Source organism: Hemicordylus capensis, chromosome 6 (genome assembly GCF_027244095.1).
Source record: "Hemicordylus capensis ecotype Gifberg chromosome 6, rHemCap1.1.pri, whole genome shotgun sequence".
Classification (NCBI taxonomy): Eukaryota; Metazoa; Chordata; class Lepidosauria; order Squamata; family Cordylidae; genus Hemicordylus; species Hemicordylus capensis.
In genome coordinates, this window is record NC_069662.1 from 4,815,475 (window position 1) to 4,830,644 (window position 15,170).

At 48.5% G+C, this 15,170-nt stretch overlaps 1 protein-coding gene and 1 long non-coding RNA gene across 9 annotated transcripts in view; one reads left to right on the plus strand and one right to left on the minus strand.

The window, feature by feature from the left end:
• The window catches only part of CARMIL3 (capping protein regulator and myosin 1 linker 3), a 70,768-nt gene that overhangs the window by 22,802 nt on the left and 32,796 nt on the right, over positions 1–15,170 (minus strand). For all 8 annotated transcript variants that reach the window (XM_053265202.1, XM_053265200.1, XM_053265203.1 and 5 more), the window contains 16 exons: positions 13,618–13,706; positions 13,179–13,273; positions 12,321–12,407; positions 11,098–11,207; positions 10,385–10,462; positions 10,134–10,210; positions 9,892–9,996; positions 8,902–8,971; positions 6,870–6,951; positions 6,691–6,787; positions 5,707–5,761; positions 2,869–3,041; positions 2,421–2,489; positions 1,530–1,623; positions 1,066–1,164; positions 666–794 (listed from right to left, as the gene is read on the minus strand). In XM_053265202.1, the coding sequence (XP_053121177.1) occupies positions 666–794; positions 1,066–1,164; positions 1,530–1,623; positions 2,421–2,489; positions 2,869–3,041; positions 5,707–5,761; positions 6,691–6,787; positions 6,870–6,951; positions 8,902–8,971; positions 9,892–9,996; positions 10,134–10,210; positions 10,385–10,462; positions 11,098–11,207; positions 12,321–12,407; positions 13,179–13,273; positions 13,618–13,706 (1,509 nt within the window). The remainder of the gene's footprint in view (positions 1–665; positions 795–1,065; positions 1,165–1,529; positions 1,624–2,420; positions 2,490–2,868; positions 3,042–5,706; positions 5,762–6,690; positions 6,788–6,869; positions 6,952–8,901; positions 8,972–9,891; positions 9,997–10,133; positions 10,211–10,384; positions 10,463–11,097; positions 11,208–12,320; positions 12,408–13,178; positions 13,274–13,617; positions 13,707–15,170) is intronic.
• Positions 987–14,913, plus strand: LOC128331605 (uncharacterized). The gene is made up of 5 exons (XR_008310366.1): positions 987–1,179; positions 1,459–1,508; positions 10,003–10,165; positions 13,641–13,776; positions 14,715–14,913. It is a non-coding gene; the product is annotated as an uncharacterized LOC128331605 (long non-coding RNA).

Here is a 15,170-nt window from a genome sequence, read left to right on the forward strand (position 1 = left end):
ACATGTTAAAATAAATAAATAAAATACATGTCTGGCCACACATAATGGGGGCAGAGAAAGGCATATTAGGAGATCCCCTTTTTAATAGAGAGCCAGCGTGGTGTAGTGGTTAGAGTGCTGGACTAGGACCAGGGAGACCTGAGTTCAAATCCCCATTCAGCCATGAAACTAGCTGGGTGACTCTGGGCCAGTCACGTCTCTCTCAGCCTAACCTACTTCACAGGGTTGTTTTGAAAGAGAAACTCAAGTATGTAGTACACCGCTCTGGGCTCCTTGGAGGAAGAGTGGGATATAAATGTAATAATAATAATAATATATTTTATGCATTTTATGATTTTTAAATATAATAGTAATAGTATTATTATTATTTCATTCATTTTCATTTTTAGTATTTTAGTGCTTTTAGCTTTTTTAGTACTCGTATTTTTTAACATGTAATCACCTTCATACATTCTTAGTATTATTAGTTATTTTAATGTTAATATGCATCATCATATATGCAACCACCTTCTATTTCCACTTTTATTTACTCATATTCTTTAACACGTTTTTGGTGTGTTTTTTTTAATGCTGGTCTATGACTGTAAAGGATGATGATGATGATGATGATGATGATGTTAGGAGATGGAGAATGTGTGAGAAGCAAAAAGGAAGTTCTCTCTTACCGCTCGTGAATTCTTGGCTTCTTTCATAAGTTCCCGGGCATACAGCACCTCCTCCTGGACGGTGTCTGCTGAACAGGTTCTCAGCACCCGCACTTCTTCTTGGACTCTCACACACAGGCGGCTCATCATCTAGGGAGAGGCAGGACACAGAGCCATTAACCCCTGCCCCATGAAGCGGAGTGCAAGTCCTGGAGTCCCCTCCCCTCTGCCACCGGTCAACCAATCACAGCCAAAGCAGTGGCAGAAAACCACACCTCCCATCTGGAATTCTGTGCCGCCCCACATTCTTTCCACCAGTGAGAGGAGAGGAGAGGGGCCTGGCAGAGCCACCAGAGTTCGGGCAGCCGGAGATGCATGTGGACGGAGGGGGTGGGTTGTACAGGGAGATGGGAACGTTTACTTGCTCGGCGCTATTGGTGACGATTCCTTGGTGGAGGCGGAAGGCCTGCTCCTGCGGATACTTTTGCGAGTGGTTGTTTCTGAGAAGGCACCACTGGATCTGCGGTGAAGAAAGGTGGGGGAGAAAAGAGTCAGCCGGACCTACCTCACAGGGTTGTTGTGAGAATGCAAAGGGAGAAGGACTCACGGGCACTACCCTAAGTTCCTTGGCGGAAGGGTGGGGTATTAGATAAATAAACCAGGGGTTCTCAAGTGTGGGTCCCCAGAGGTTGCTGGAGTACAATGCCCCGTCATCTCCAGCCCCCATGGCCTTCAGCGGTAGTTGCAGTCCAGCAACCTCTGGGGGCCCAAGTCTGCGAGCCCCCCTGAAGTAATTAATAATATTCATTTTCAGATTATTATGCATTGAATTCGCATCACTTCTCGGTGCCAGCAGAGGAGCAGGTATGTATGGGCAAGACTCACCTTTTGCCACACCTCATCCGTTCTCTCGGGGGCGTTGCGGTAGGCCGCGGTGATGTCGCTCATGGGGAAGGACATGAACTTGAGGGTGTAGTTGCTGCAGAAGAAGACATGGAACGGAGAGGCCCTGTAGGAGACCCACAGAGCACTCCCACGGCTAAGGCTTTTGCCAGCGAAACTGAAGGCCCAGATGACGTCTTATGTGCACAAATGTGCAGTGGCAGATGGGGAAGCTATCAAGTCCTGCTTGGGAGCTGGCCACTGTGGGGAAGAGGAGGCTGGACGAGATCAGGCCTGCTCAACATTGGCCCCCCAGCTGTTTTGGGACCTCTTTATGTTGTGCCCTCGGGTCGGTGTCGTCTCCTGGCACCCACAGAGCCCTGTGGTTGTCTTTGGTAGAATACAGGAGGGGTTTACAATTGCCGCCTCCTGCGCAGTGTGAGATGATGCCTTTCAGTTCCTTCCTGTATTGCTGCTGCCCGATCTAGGTGTTTCTGGAAACATACCCACAGGGATTCGAACCGGCAACCTCTTGCTCACTAGCCAAGTCATTTCCCTGCTGCGCCATTAGGTGGCTGCTGTTTTGGGACTACAATCCCCACAATCCCCAGCCACAATGGCCAATAGCCAGGGATTATGGGAGGGCAGGGGGGCCAAAGTTGAGCAGGCCCGGACTAGATAGAGCTTTGGTCAGGACTCTTCCTATTTTTCTGCCCAACAGTTCATCAGCCCAAGTAGCCAGTCAGCCTCATGACTGATTTAAAAAAAAAAAACACGAAACAAAAATATGGCTTTTTTGCCAGCCCAAACTAGCCTAAGAAGCACCGTTGGTGGTGATCATATCCCTAGAGAGGCCCTTCTCCATGGCAGCCCACAGCCACCCAGGTCACTCACTTCTCCAAAGCTCGGGCAATGTCCTGGAAGCCCTGGGCCGTCGTATTGTTCCTGTCCCAGGATATACTCCTGCGAAGCAAAGAGAGGCAGCTGAGGTCACCCCTTTGCAAACGCTGCCTATAAAATCCGTACCTCGCATCAGAAGTAGCTTCTGTGACATTAAGGAGAGTTAATCTTCTTCTAGACAGGGCAGGCCTTACCGTAACGCTCCTTGAAACTGAACCTCCACATTCAGGAACAGGTACACTGCTGCATAATACAGACAAAACCAGGAGTTCCCGATCTTGGGTCCCCAGATATATATATTTTTTTGGACTACAACTCCCATCATCCCTATGCAAAGGCCACTGTGGCTGGGTATGATATGGGAGTTGTAGTCCAACACCATCTGGGGACCCCTGCGCTAAACAACCAGGAAGGGATATCCCACCAGCAGTAGCTCTCCTACCGCAGTGTGCTGTTGATCTGCAAGGCTTTGGACAGCATCTTGGCTCCGATGTCTTCCATGCAGTTCCCACTCAGGTCCACCTTAGTCAAGCACGTGTTGCTGCCCAGCGCATTGATGAGGATGCTGGTGCGGGTTTTCAGCCGGGAATCGGCTACAGAGAAAGACTGCAGGGACTTCGGGCAGGAGACAGGAAAAGAGGTTCGCTCTTCAGGCTCAACAAAGCACAGTCCCCTCTCTCAGTCACCGGCTCGGTCCTGGCCCTTTCGCACACTTGCTTCTTGTGCAGTTCCTAGACCAGCCATGCACTAGCCCTAGGCAAGACCGAGCTGGAGAGATCAGTGGCCCCGCACTGGATAAGGCAGCTTCATAAACTTGAGGGGGTGCGGGCACAGCTTAATGGTAGAGCAGGAGCTTTGCTGGCAGAAAATTCCAGGTTCCGTTCCTGGCAGTATTTCCAGGTAGGAACGGGAAAGACTCCTGTCTTAGACCCTGGCCAGCCACTGCCAGTCAGTGCAGACAATGCTGAGCTAGACAGACCAAGGGTATGACTCAGTAAAAGGCAGCTTCCTGTGTTCCAATGGAACTCTTTCCCGCAACCCCTGCTAACTGGGCAAAGAGGCACCTTTTGACGTAGTGAGTCTCTTTATTTAGCAAGGGGAGAGTAACTGGCCCTCTCCACCCCCAGCACAGCATCCCTCCAGTGGCTGTTGCTGGTGTCTATCTTGTGTTTCTTTTTAGATTGTGAGTCCTTTGGGAACAAGGATCCAACATATTTATTTGTTATTTCTCTGTGTAAACTGCCCTGAGCCATCTTTGGAAGGGCGGTATAAAATTGAATTAATAATAATAATAATAATGCATTTTAAATGCCAATAATGAGAAACTATTAAACACCAATGAAACAAAGCAGGCCTACCAGAAAGAACAAGTAAAGAACCAAGCAGAAAATGATATATACTGTATAACTTATCCCTGAAATCGGGCTCTGTACCAGAGGACTGGAGAGTAGCAAATGTTACACTGATTTTCAAAAGGGGTCCAGAGGCGATCCAGGAAATTACAGGCCGGTTAGCCTGACGTCCGTTCCAGGCAAATTGATGGAAAGCATCCTCAAGGATAAAATTGTAAAGCACCTAGAAGAACAGGTCCTGCTGGGAGTGAGCCAGCATGGCTTCCGCAAAGGTAAATCTTGCCTCACCAACCTTCTGGAGTTATGCGAGAGAGTCAACAAGTGTGTGGATCAAGGTGATCCACTTGACATAGTATACCTGGACTTCCAAAAAGCTTTTGACAAAGTTCCTCATCAAAGACTCCTGAGGAAACTTAGCGGTAATGGGATAAGGGGAAAAGTACATGTGTGGATTGCTAACTGGTTGAAAGACAGGAAACAGAGGGTAGGTATAAACGGAGAGTTTTCACAATGGAGGAAAGTAAGAAGTGGGGTCCCCCAGGGATCTGTACTGGGACCGGTGCTTTTTAATTTATTCATAAATGATCTAGAAGCAAGGGTAAGCAGCGAGGTGGCCAAATTTGCAGATGACAACAAACTCTTCCGGGTAGTGAAATCCAAAATGGATTGTGAGGAGCTCCAAAAGGATCTCTCCAGACTGAGGGAGTGGGTGACAAAGTGGCAAATGCGGTTCAATGTTAGCAAGTGTAAGGTGATGCACATTGGGACAAAAAACCCCAACTTCAAGTATACGCTGATGGGATCTGAGCTGTCGGTGACTGACCAGGAGAGGGATCTTGGGGTCGTTGAAAGTGTCGACTCAATGCGCGGCAGCTGTGAAAAAGGCCAATTCCATGCTAGGGATCACTAGGAAGGGGACTGAAAATAAAACGACTAATATTATAATGCCCTTATACAAAACTATGGTGCGACCACACTTGGAGTACTGCATACAATTCTGGTCACCACATCTTAAAAAGGACATTGTAGAACTGGAAAAGGTGCAGAAGAGGACAACCAAGATGATCAGGAGCCTAGAGCACCATTCTTATGAGGCAAGACTACAACACCTGGGGCTTTTTAGTTTAGGGTGGGGGTGGATAGGGCCAGTTACTCTCCCCCTGCTAAATAAAGAGAATCACCACGTTAAAAAGGTGCCTCTTTGCCAAGTTAGCATATGTCATAGCAACATAGCAACCAAGTGACATCAGAATAGAAGAAAAAGAAATAGAAAAAAATCACCAAATGCAAAGATCTACAAACTGAAATTGAAAGGCTGTGGCAGAAGAAGACCAAAATAATCCCAGTGGTAATTGGCGCCCTAGGTGCAATTCCAAAACACCTTGAAGAGCACCTCAACACCATGGGGCCACAGAAATCACCACCAGCCAATTACAAAAAGCAACTTTACTGGGAACAGCCTATATTCTGAGATGATATCTATAATAATAACAACAGCAACAATATTGATAACAAAATCCTGGCATCCCAGGTCCTTGGGAAGGACTCGATGTCTGGATAAAACAAACCAGTCAATAACACCAGTCTGTGCAAACAAGAAATTATTATTATTTATTAACACAGTCAGACAGATGTTATTGACTGGTTTGTTTTATCCAGACATCGAGTCCTTCCCAAGGACCTGGGATGGCTGAATTTTATTGTCAATGTTGTTGCTGTTGTTATAGATATCATCGCAGAATATAGGCTGTTCCCATTATTACTATTATTATTATTATTTCCCTTTCTAAATCTCCCCCCACAGGAGGGATTTGCCATTAGTCCTACGAGAAAAAATACATCCATCCTCTCGCTCGCTCCCTCCCTCTCACACACAGACACACAGACATGTTCCCAATATAGTTTGTCTCACGCGACACAGGACTTACACACTCTTCCTCTTGAATGAGCTGCACCATCTTTTGAAGGATTTCCTCCAAAGTTCTGGAAAGGGATAGCAAGGAATAGATCATGTTGAGGATCAAGGGGAACAGAAGAACAACATTATGGGTACTTTAAAGCCGGTCCTTAAATTCTAATATGTTAGATTTAGACATGCACATTTCAAATGGCTATTCCAGTTCCAGGGCTTGCAATCTGGAGATGAATATGGCCTTGTGATCTGAGCAGGAGAGTATGACCTTTCTGAGACCAGCTTTGTTCTTCAAGTGATGGGTTGTTCAGAGTAAGGAGCCAGGCCAGGGTCTGAAGATTTATAGGCCCAGGCGGAACCCTATCGGCCCCTTTGTGTCACCTTGGGAAGTCTAGCTCAGGAGATGTCAGTGTTCTCTAACCATCCAAGTGCCCGAAGGACACAAGAAAAGCCCTGCTGGATCAGAGCGGAGGCCCAGTGAGTCCAGCATTCTGCTCTGCACAGAAGCCAACCTGATGCCTCCAAGACACCCACAAACAGGGGACAAAGGCAAGAGTCTTCCCCAACTGCTATTCTCTGGCAACTGGTAACCAGAGACTTGCTGCCACTGAATAGGGGGGCTCCATGAGTAATAGCCATTAACAGACCTGTCCTCCATGATTCAACAGACCTATCCTCCACGAATCATCCTTCAAATTACAATTCCCAGGATTCCCTCAGGGAAGCCATGACCATTAAACTAGTTTGTGGATAAGATGACCTTCTTAGACCTCTATCCACTGCCAACTCTACTGCTTTCCTCAGATACAGGGATGACGTACAGGAAGCAGAGGTGTGATCGTTTAATTGGACTTGGTTAACATTCATTTTAGTTATTGGTATTCTGGCCCACATATTGTTTTCCAGCTATACCCTCTTTGGAGTGTGAGTTGGAGGCCTTAGCCATGAATGGTGGCTCAAGATGGCACAACAGAGGGATTGGAGGGGGGGAGGCACCCACCGAGATTTGACGTTGAAGTTCTTGCCCAACCAGAGGTGCTTCAGGGACTTGTTCTTGCCCAGGGCTGGGACTAGGCTCAACAGGTCTACGTCAAAGCCTGCAGCAAGGAGAAGACAGTGGAAGAATAATGAAATGCAGCCACCAAGTCTAAAGGGTGGACGGAAAACACGCAGACTCACCGTTGTCGGAAAGGTCTAGACTACTCAAGGCGCTTATTCCAGACAACTGCTCCTGAAGTACCTGAGCCCCGGGAGAGCGCAGCTGAGGGGGAGGAAAGAGCGAGAGAGAGAGAAGGAGATTGAATACTAAGCAAGAAGGAATGGGTGAAAGATAATGGGAAGAGGCTTATTAATTTATTTTTTTATTACTACTACTAGAAAAGGAAAGGTTGTGCCGTCCGGTTGGTGTCGACTCCTGGCGACCACAGAGCCCTGTGGTTTTCTTGGTAGAATACAGGAGGGGTGTACCATTGCCATCTCCCGCTCAGTATGAGATGATGCCTTTCAGCACCTTCCTATATCGCTGCTGCCCGATATAGGAGTTTCCCATATTCTGGGAAACACACCAGCTGGAATTTGAACCAGCAACCTCCTGCTCTCTAGGCAGGTTGTTTCTCCACTGCACCATTAGGTGGCTCTAAAGTAAAGGTAAAGTTGTGCCGTTGAGTTGGTGTTGACTCCTGGCGACCACAGAGCCATGCTGGAAACTTTGGAGCAACTACTTCATAAATAGCTCAGTATCAACTGCTCCCAAGGTGTTGGGAGAGGGAAGGCCTCATCCTGCCAGATAGTGGAGGCTCAGTCCCTTCCTCCTCCTGGGCCTCTCTCTGGGAAAAATCAGGATAGGCAGAGGGGAAGGAGGATAGGGGTCTAAGTCCCCAGCCAGGTCTTATATCCTGCTTCAAATAGCTGAAGACCACTTGGAGGGTGTGATGGTTCCTGTACCCACTGCCAACATTGATCTCCAGTTGTGCTCTCATTTAATAGCTATTGCCCTTGATAGTGGAGGGATTCTTTAGACATGGGGTGTGGCACCCAGGGGCCTAACTATAATAGGGCAAGGGGAGACAGTTGTCTGGGGGCCCACTGCCTTGAGGGGCCCCCCAGAGGCAAGTCACATGACTGACTCCCCGCCCGGGCTTCCTTCAGTTGTATTCATTCTCCGAAATTGATGTGGGTGTTAAGGCCTGGAGCTACCAGCACAGCAGGTCTTTCTCTAGTACCATTAAATGACTTGCATCGTCCAGAATTTACAAAACCTTTAAAAAAATAATTTAGGAAGATGTTCTATTGTGGCACATAGGTTATATATATAAAAAGCATATATTACTATGCTTTTTGTTACCACTATTCAGCCTCCTTTAAGATTTTTTTACTTCATGAGCGGAGCTTCAGTGGGGGTGGGGGGGCATTTTAAAATCTTGTCTCTGAGCCCACTCCAACCTTGCTATGCCTCTGGTGGCACCAACAGGGAAAGTCCAAATATTTTTAGAATAAAGAGGATTTGTTGTTTCAGAACAAACACAAGCAAAACAAATGATGGTCCTTTCAAAGAAACACACAGTTCAAAACACAACCAGTTACAATTTCTGTCCAAGTTCTTTTCTGCCAGGCTCTTCCTCAGCAGTTAACTTCGAACTGACCCTACAGGCCACATCTATAGATATCCTTCTGTCAGTCTAAGTTCCTCGCAACAGTTGCCTTTCTTATCTCACTAATACCTAAGCAATATATAAGGACATAGAGGGCACCAACCGCGGCCAAAAAACATTAAGTGGGAGCCACAGTAGAGTTCAATGTCACCTGCTTTAACCTTTGCGCAACTCTCATGGCACTCCAGTTTGAATTATTTTTAAAGCACTCTTAAAGGTGCAAATGGCTTATTATTGTCCCCATTTCAGAGTTGAGGAACCAAGAGCAAAAGGAAGATTGACCCCACCCCACCCAGTGACCAGAGATTTGAACTCTGTTGAGTATCTAACATTGCTTCACCTGGGCACGTGTACACAAAATGGCCGCCACACAGAGTTGCCACTATGCAGAGGCTGTTTTAGGGGGCCTCTGGTTGGTCTCAACAATGATCCTGCTAGAAAATGGATGGCAGGATAGATGAATCGCCTGGCCAACACCCAAACAGATATGCAGGTGGACAGACAGATGGAAGGCTAATCTACACAATAGGGTTGTGACATCACCGCCCCTATCCCATTACCTCACATCCACTCAAGTCCATGTGGAGTTCGCTGAGGTGGGTATTGGCTGACAGACCCTGGAAAAGAGACCTGAGTGAGGAAAATAAGAAAAGGGAATCTGATTAGAAAGAGAATGAAATCTCCTTAGGCCTTGTCCACCATTTTATTTCCCCTAAATGTCACGGCTGGACCTTATTCCCAAAGAAGCCTGCCCCTGTTCTTGAAATGGCCGTGATATTTCTGGAACGGACTCCTTCACACAAAATATAACATGTCCTTCTTCACACACCAGTACCTCAGAAACTGGTGCCTGATGGTGCCCTCTCCCCCTGGGCACCACAGTGCAGAAATGCAAAACTTCGATCCGTTTCATTCCAGCCATGGTGGCCCTGACCACCCTCAAAGAACTCTGGAAATTGTCATTTTGCAAGGTGTGTGCTGAAAGTTCTGCCTTAAAATATCACTAGCCCACTATCCTACAGAACGACAACTCCCAGGCTTAGCAGAGAGGAAGTCAGCATGGCCACTGGGGCAGTTCAAGCAACCATTCTCTTAACACAATAGCCCTGTTCGAGCATTATGTTCAACACTCTTACAGTGCACACAGGTAGAGTTATTGATACATTACGTTGAACTCAGGCACAGCTATCTGCACCATGCATTTGAAGGGCATGCACCCAGGTTCACTTTTTAAATGAGAGCGGGTACAGTCATTCACACAAAAAATATGTTCGTGTGTACAGACATCTGTACACTTGTAAAACACAAGGCTAGTGAAGTCCACCCAGTTGGTCTTTTTCTCACCGTATTTTGCCAGAATATCCACAAGCTAAACAAAATTTTACCAATATTACTGGGGAGGGGGCTGTGACAGACGTTGGGAGAATAAATGGCAAACAAATTGGATATCCTCAAACATTTCAGAAATTAAAACAGGGACCCACTTGGAATCTCTCTATTTCATCACCAAGATTATCCCCACCAGCACCACAGGATACACATACATGTACCTTAATGCCTCCACAGGCATTTTGATGCCCGACAGGTTTACATAGCTGAGGGAATAGGCGCTACAGAAGAATTGTTTGAGGGAGGGTTGTAATCCCTTTCCTTTCCTGCAGAGGGAGACAACGTAAGAAAAATACCATCACCACCATTTTTCTTGAGCATCGAGAAGATTGACCAGCAGCAAGGCCTCTCAGAAGGAGGTGCTGAGGTGGAGATACGAGCAAGAGAGAAGCCAGTCCCTTACCGGTTGGAGAAGGTGTTTCGTGCAAGGTTGAGGTAGCTAAGCCGTGGGCAACAGCCGTGCAACAGTGCCCCGAACAACTATAGGGACAGATAGACAGACAGACCCATAGCAAACGAGTGAACGACTGACCCACCCGCTAAAGCTCAGGCCACAACCAGCGTCGCCACATTTATCCCTGTGACGTGGTATGTTGCCCACAGCGCTCCCCACCCACCGCCCCAGAGTGGAGTGTGGCTCTCTTAAAACCTTACTGCATCCACTGCACAGTCTGCGGAGGACAGGTCCAGGTGAACCAGTGCATTTGGCTGGGCCAGGAATGAATAGAAACCCTGTTGGGAGAAAGGAGAAGGAAAGCGGTCAACAAAGAGGCCTTACAGGGAATGGGAATAACCGCCCTAGGCCCGGAGAGGGCACTGATGCATGGGCCGTTGGCTGCTCTCTCTGTAGCAGAGAGGCCTCTGTTCACAAGTATCTCCATGAGGCCTTTCCATGAGGCGAGGTGAGATGGTCACCTCAGGTGGCAGATTATTCGGGCACCCCCTGCCACCGCCATCAAAGTAGTTCTTCAGGACTGATCTGACCCTGGCAAGCTCTGCGAGGAGTGACTCTCCTCACACTCCTTGCAAAGCCGGCAAGAAGCACAAGGGAAGAAGAAGAGGCAGCTGGCAACCTTCCCTCCTCCCTGCCTCCCGCGCCTTTCTCAAAGCTTGCAAGGGCCAGATTTGAAAGGAGGCAGGCCCCAGTCAGGGTCACGGGGCAAGGCGCCCTTTGGCTCCTTGCCTGAGGGGCCACGATACTTCGCGCCACCCCTGAAGCCAATGGCCCATTTGACTCAGCAGCCAGTGTGTATGGAGGCCATTTTCTTTTCTTGTCAGGGCTCTGGTGTCTTTAACAACTGTGCAACCAGGCCCCAAGGTACACTTCTCAGCTGAAGAAGGCATCTTCATGAAGTGGAAGCACTCACGTTGGCCTCATCAGACCCCAGCAGGCCGGGATTCTTGCTTAAGTCAAGATGGCGGAGGGAACTGGTGAAGGCCGGGTTGGCACTGAAGGTCTGGCACAGAATGGCAAGTCCTGGGGAAAGGAAGAGACGCCCATCAGCACCCACCAATCTTTTATGCAGCTCTCTAAATGTTTGGCCTTCTTTTCTTCATTTACAACACCTCTGTGAAGAAAAGTCCTGCTTATTTTTAAGGGTGGCAGAGATGCAAAGAAGGACGTGGCTTCTGTGCCATTAGCCGCTGTGTAGAAGAGAGCGCTTGGGCCGGAGCTACTTTTCACACCCCGGCTGCACTGTAACCTGAGAAGCTGCACACGGCAAAATTCTCTGTACTATATTATTATTAAAGGGACCACAGCCTGGCCTTTATTCCATCCCTTTGACGTTGTGCTTTCATGTTGTAAGTCCCCTGTGGTTTTCATCAGGGCAGGGTATAAATGTACATACTTTTTATAGAACAGGGAATGGAGGCTGAGAAATAGAGAGAGAGCCAAGGGGAGCCTATGACAAAGATAAGGACAATGTTTTCTTATGTAAAATAGCGCAAAAGTATTTCACATTTAAAAAAAAAAAATCCTCCTGAAACAAAGTCCAGTCTACTAGAAATTTTGTCCTGAACTTTCATCAGTGAAATTTCACTGAAATTTTGTTAGTGAAATTAAGTACACTGATGTTTGGGCTACAAGCAGGCAGATGTGTAGGACTCAAAACACTTTATCTGATACAAGATCAAGCCTCCTCAGAATCCCAACATTTGTGTAAAGAAGAAATAATTCTTACATGTGAGGACGAGGATATGTTTCAAAAAGCATGAGCTTCTCTTGAAGCTCTTTGCCCCTCCCCATGGCTAGCAGAAGCAAAACAAGCACTTGGGTCAGGAGGGGGGAGATCAAATATGTGCAAATTGGTTGATTTGCATACTTTATTCCAGTGGGAGAACTCCACTCTGCTTGGAACAGAATGTTAGCACAACACAGGCCAGTCTGAGATTATGAGATTCTGGGATAGTTCTGTGGAAACAGCCACCCACTAATTCTCCCTGCTACAACCTCTGTGTCCTGCCCATTTGCCCCCGAGGTCAGACACTCTCTCAGATGAACCTACCTCAGAGGGGTGTTGTGAGGACAAAAAGGGAGCAGTGTGTATGCAACGCACAGCTCCCTGTAGTCAGGGAGGTATAAACATACCTTTAGCAGTGATGCTGGTCTTGGAAAGGCAAAGTTTGCTGAGGCCTTTAGGGAAACACAGCAGCTGCTGGCTCAGGGCACTGAGGCCTGTGGAGGAGCAGAGAGGCCAGATGGGTGAGCAGTAACAAGAGCAGAGGAAGCCGCCTGCTGCTGGCCGACGCCCTAACGAAGCCCTTGCGGAAGGACGCTGTGCCAGTGCAAGCCCGTTAGCAACCTGCACCACGTCCAGAGCTGGACCAACTAGTGTTGCACCACCGCAAGCGTGCTTCCACTTGCACAAAAGTGGCACACCCTCTGGCACGCCTCCGATTTTAAAAAGGGAGCTTCTGCACAAGAGCAGGTTTCCGAAAATCCCCCATTTTACTGCAGACACGTCACCTTCTGGCGCTAATGCAACCTTGCTCGTTGCACTTCTGTAGCCGGGATGTCAGCCATAGAGTCAGACCTTCAGTCAGTCTGTGTCTGTGTGGTCGACACCAGGGGTCCCCAATCTGTGGATCCTCCAGTGGTTGCTGAACTACAACTCCCATCATCCCCAGCTCCCTGGGGATGATGGGAGTTGGAGTTCAGCAACTGTGGGAGGGCCACAGGATGGGAACCCAGGATCTGCATGGATTGGAAGAGGTTCTCCAGGGTTTCAGACAGCTGTCTTGTCTGAAGATGCTAACAGGGATTGAACCTGGGATCACTACCTGGGCTACAGCCGATCATGATCAAGGCCACAACCCCCTCTACCTGGAGATGCTGCCAGGGACGGAACCTGGGACCTTCGTCATGCAAAGCAGGTGACCCACCACTGAGGCCCAGCAGCAGAGGGCTTCTTTCCCCAGCTGACAGTGCCAGCCAACCAATCCGCACCTTTGTCCTCCAGTGGGTTGTGGGAGAGCGTGAGGGCATGGAGGGCGGTGTTTGGGTTCTCCGCTAAAACGCAGGCCAGCTTCAGAGCAAAGTCTCTGCAGGGAGAGAGAAGGGCAGTTAGGCAGACCCACAGAGAGAGTCACCATTGGGGACTAGCAGTATTCACACGGCCAGGGAATCTCGGGTAAGTTCAGATATAGCTCAGCTTCCGGAGCGTTAAAACTAAAGGAGTCTGAAAGTTCCAGAATGGGCTGCCAAAGATGAAAAAGGCCACCGGTTGTTTTCTTGGGGCCCACAGTTCACAACTCTGAGGTTTGCTACCCAAACTGGGAGTGAAACGGGTTAATAGGAAGGAAATGGAAAAATTCTCCACAAATCTTGCCACAGCACCAAACCTGGCAAATGGCGCTAGGATTTTCAAATCCTAACGGAGGCTCACGTTTTTAACCCTGCGTTGTCCAGGACCAGCTCCTCCAGGTGATGAGACTTGCTAACCGTGTGCAGGACCTGCTCAGCGACTTCAGAGCCCTGAGAAAAGAAGGAACAGAAGGATGGGAGGGAAACGGAGGCCAGACGGAGGCAGAAAGATAAATGTGAGGTGAGGCTAAAGTTGAAACGCTGGACTGAGCATAGAGGTGTTCAAGACCAGCCAGACTCAAGGGACGGCCAGCTCCCTGCACCTTTGAGAGTCACACAGAAGGGGAAACCCCATGGTGGTTGTGGCTTTTCCAGGTACCACTGCTCCATGATGAGAAAAACTGCACTGGGTGAAAGGCTCCGTTCTCTGCCACCCTTAAAGGTACAGGAGCCGTCCCAAGGTCAGGACTTGGCAATCTCAAGTCAGAAACAGGCAGCCAGCCAGCCTCTGTGTCCTGTTCAGGAATGGTAACCATGCCAGAAACCGGGAGCCTTCAATTTTCTCAGACCTAAAGCCCACGCTTAGCCTCAGCTACAACATGGGGACCCATTTTTACTTGCTAGACCATACACAGCCACCTTTCTCTTTCTCCTTCTCTCCTTCTTTCTTCTCTTAAAAGAAAACAACCTCCTCCTACCCACCCCCTGCAAAGAACAGAACAAATGCAAAGGAGGCACCTTAGACGGTGGGGAGGGGCATTATTAGACCCGAGAACTCTAAAGCATGGCTCTTAGCACCGCAGTAACCTCTTCTGGCCACTGGGGGCATGATGAGATGTTAATAGGTCTGTCTTGGTCAGTTAAGAGTCTTTCAGAACTGTTTTGGTTGTCGTTAGCGATGTGCACGAACCAAGGTTCAGCGTCGAACCGGTTCGGGCGAGATCCAAACTGGTTCAGCACCATGTGGTGGAGGGAACAGTGAGCAGGATCTTTAAAAAGGAGGAGAGCAGGTTCTTCCTGCTCTCCACCATGTAGCTTCCTGCTGTGACGGCGCTCTCCACAAGAACCGTGCACAGCGCTGGCACACACATGGTGCCTTCCCCAAACCAGTTCGATGCCCAACCTGTGCACGAACCTTTGGGAAGGGACTTAGAAAGCCACTTTCTCCCTCTGTTTCAGGGACAGGCAACTTTCAGCACTCCAGATATTGCTGGACTGCAACTCCCAGTATCCCCAGCCATCATGAATTGTGGACGGAAGTGCTGGGTTTGTGCGCCTCCCTGGTTGTTGTTGAAGGCTAGTGCCTGTTTTTTGTGTGTAGTTCTGCCTCTCTCATATATGTTTTAGTTTCTTAATAAAGCTTTGTTTGTTTTTTGAACTCAAGATAAGCTCTCCAGCTAATGTCTCTTGGGCTGAACCTCTTTACCACCAGAGCACACTCTACTCTGTGAGGACTTTAACGTTTTTCCTCAGCAGGCATGACCCAGTTGTGGGTCTTGACACACCACCTGAAGAGCAATGCCAGGACCTACAGAGGGCCAGGAGGATTCAGAAGCATTTATGGAAGGCTTGATGGGTTGGCCAACCCATGGGAGGGTGCTGGGCCCCATCAGTGCAGAAAAGGATCATCTGTCC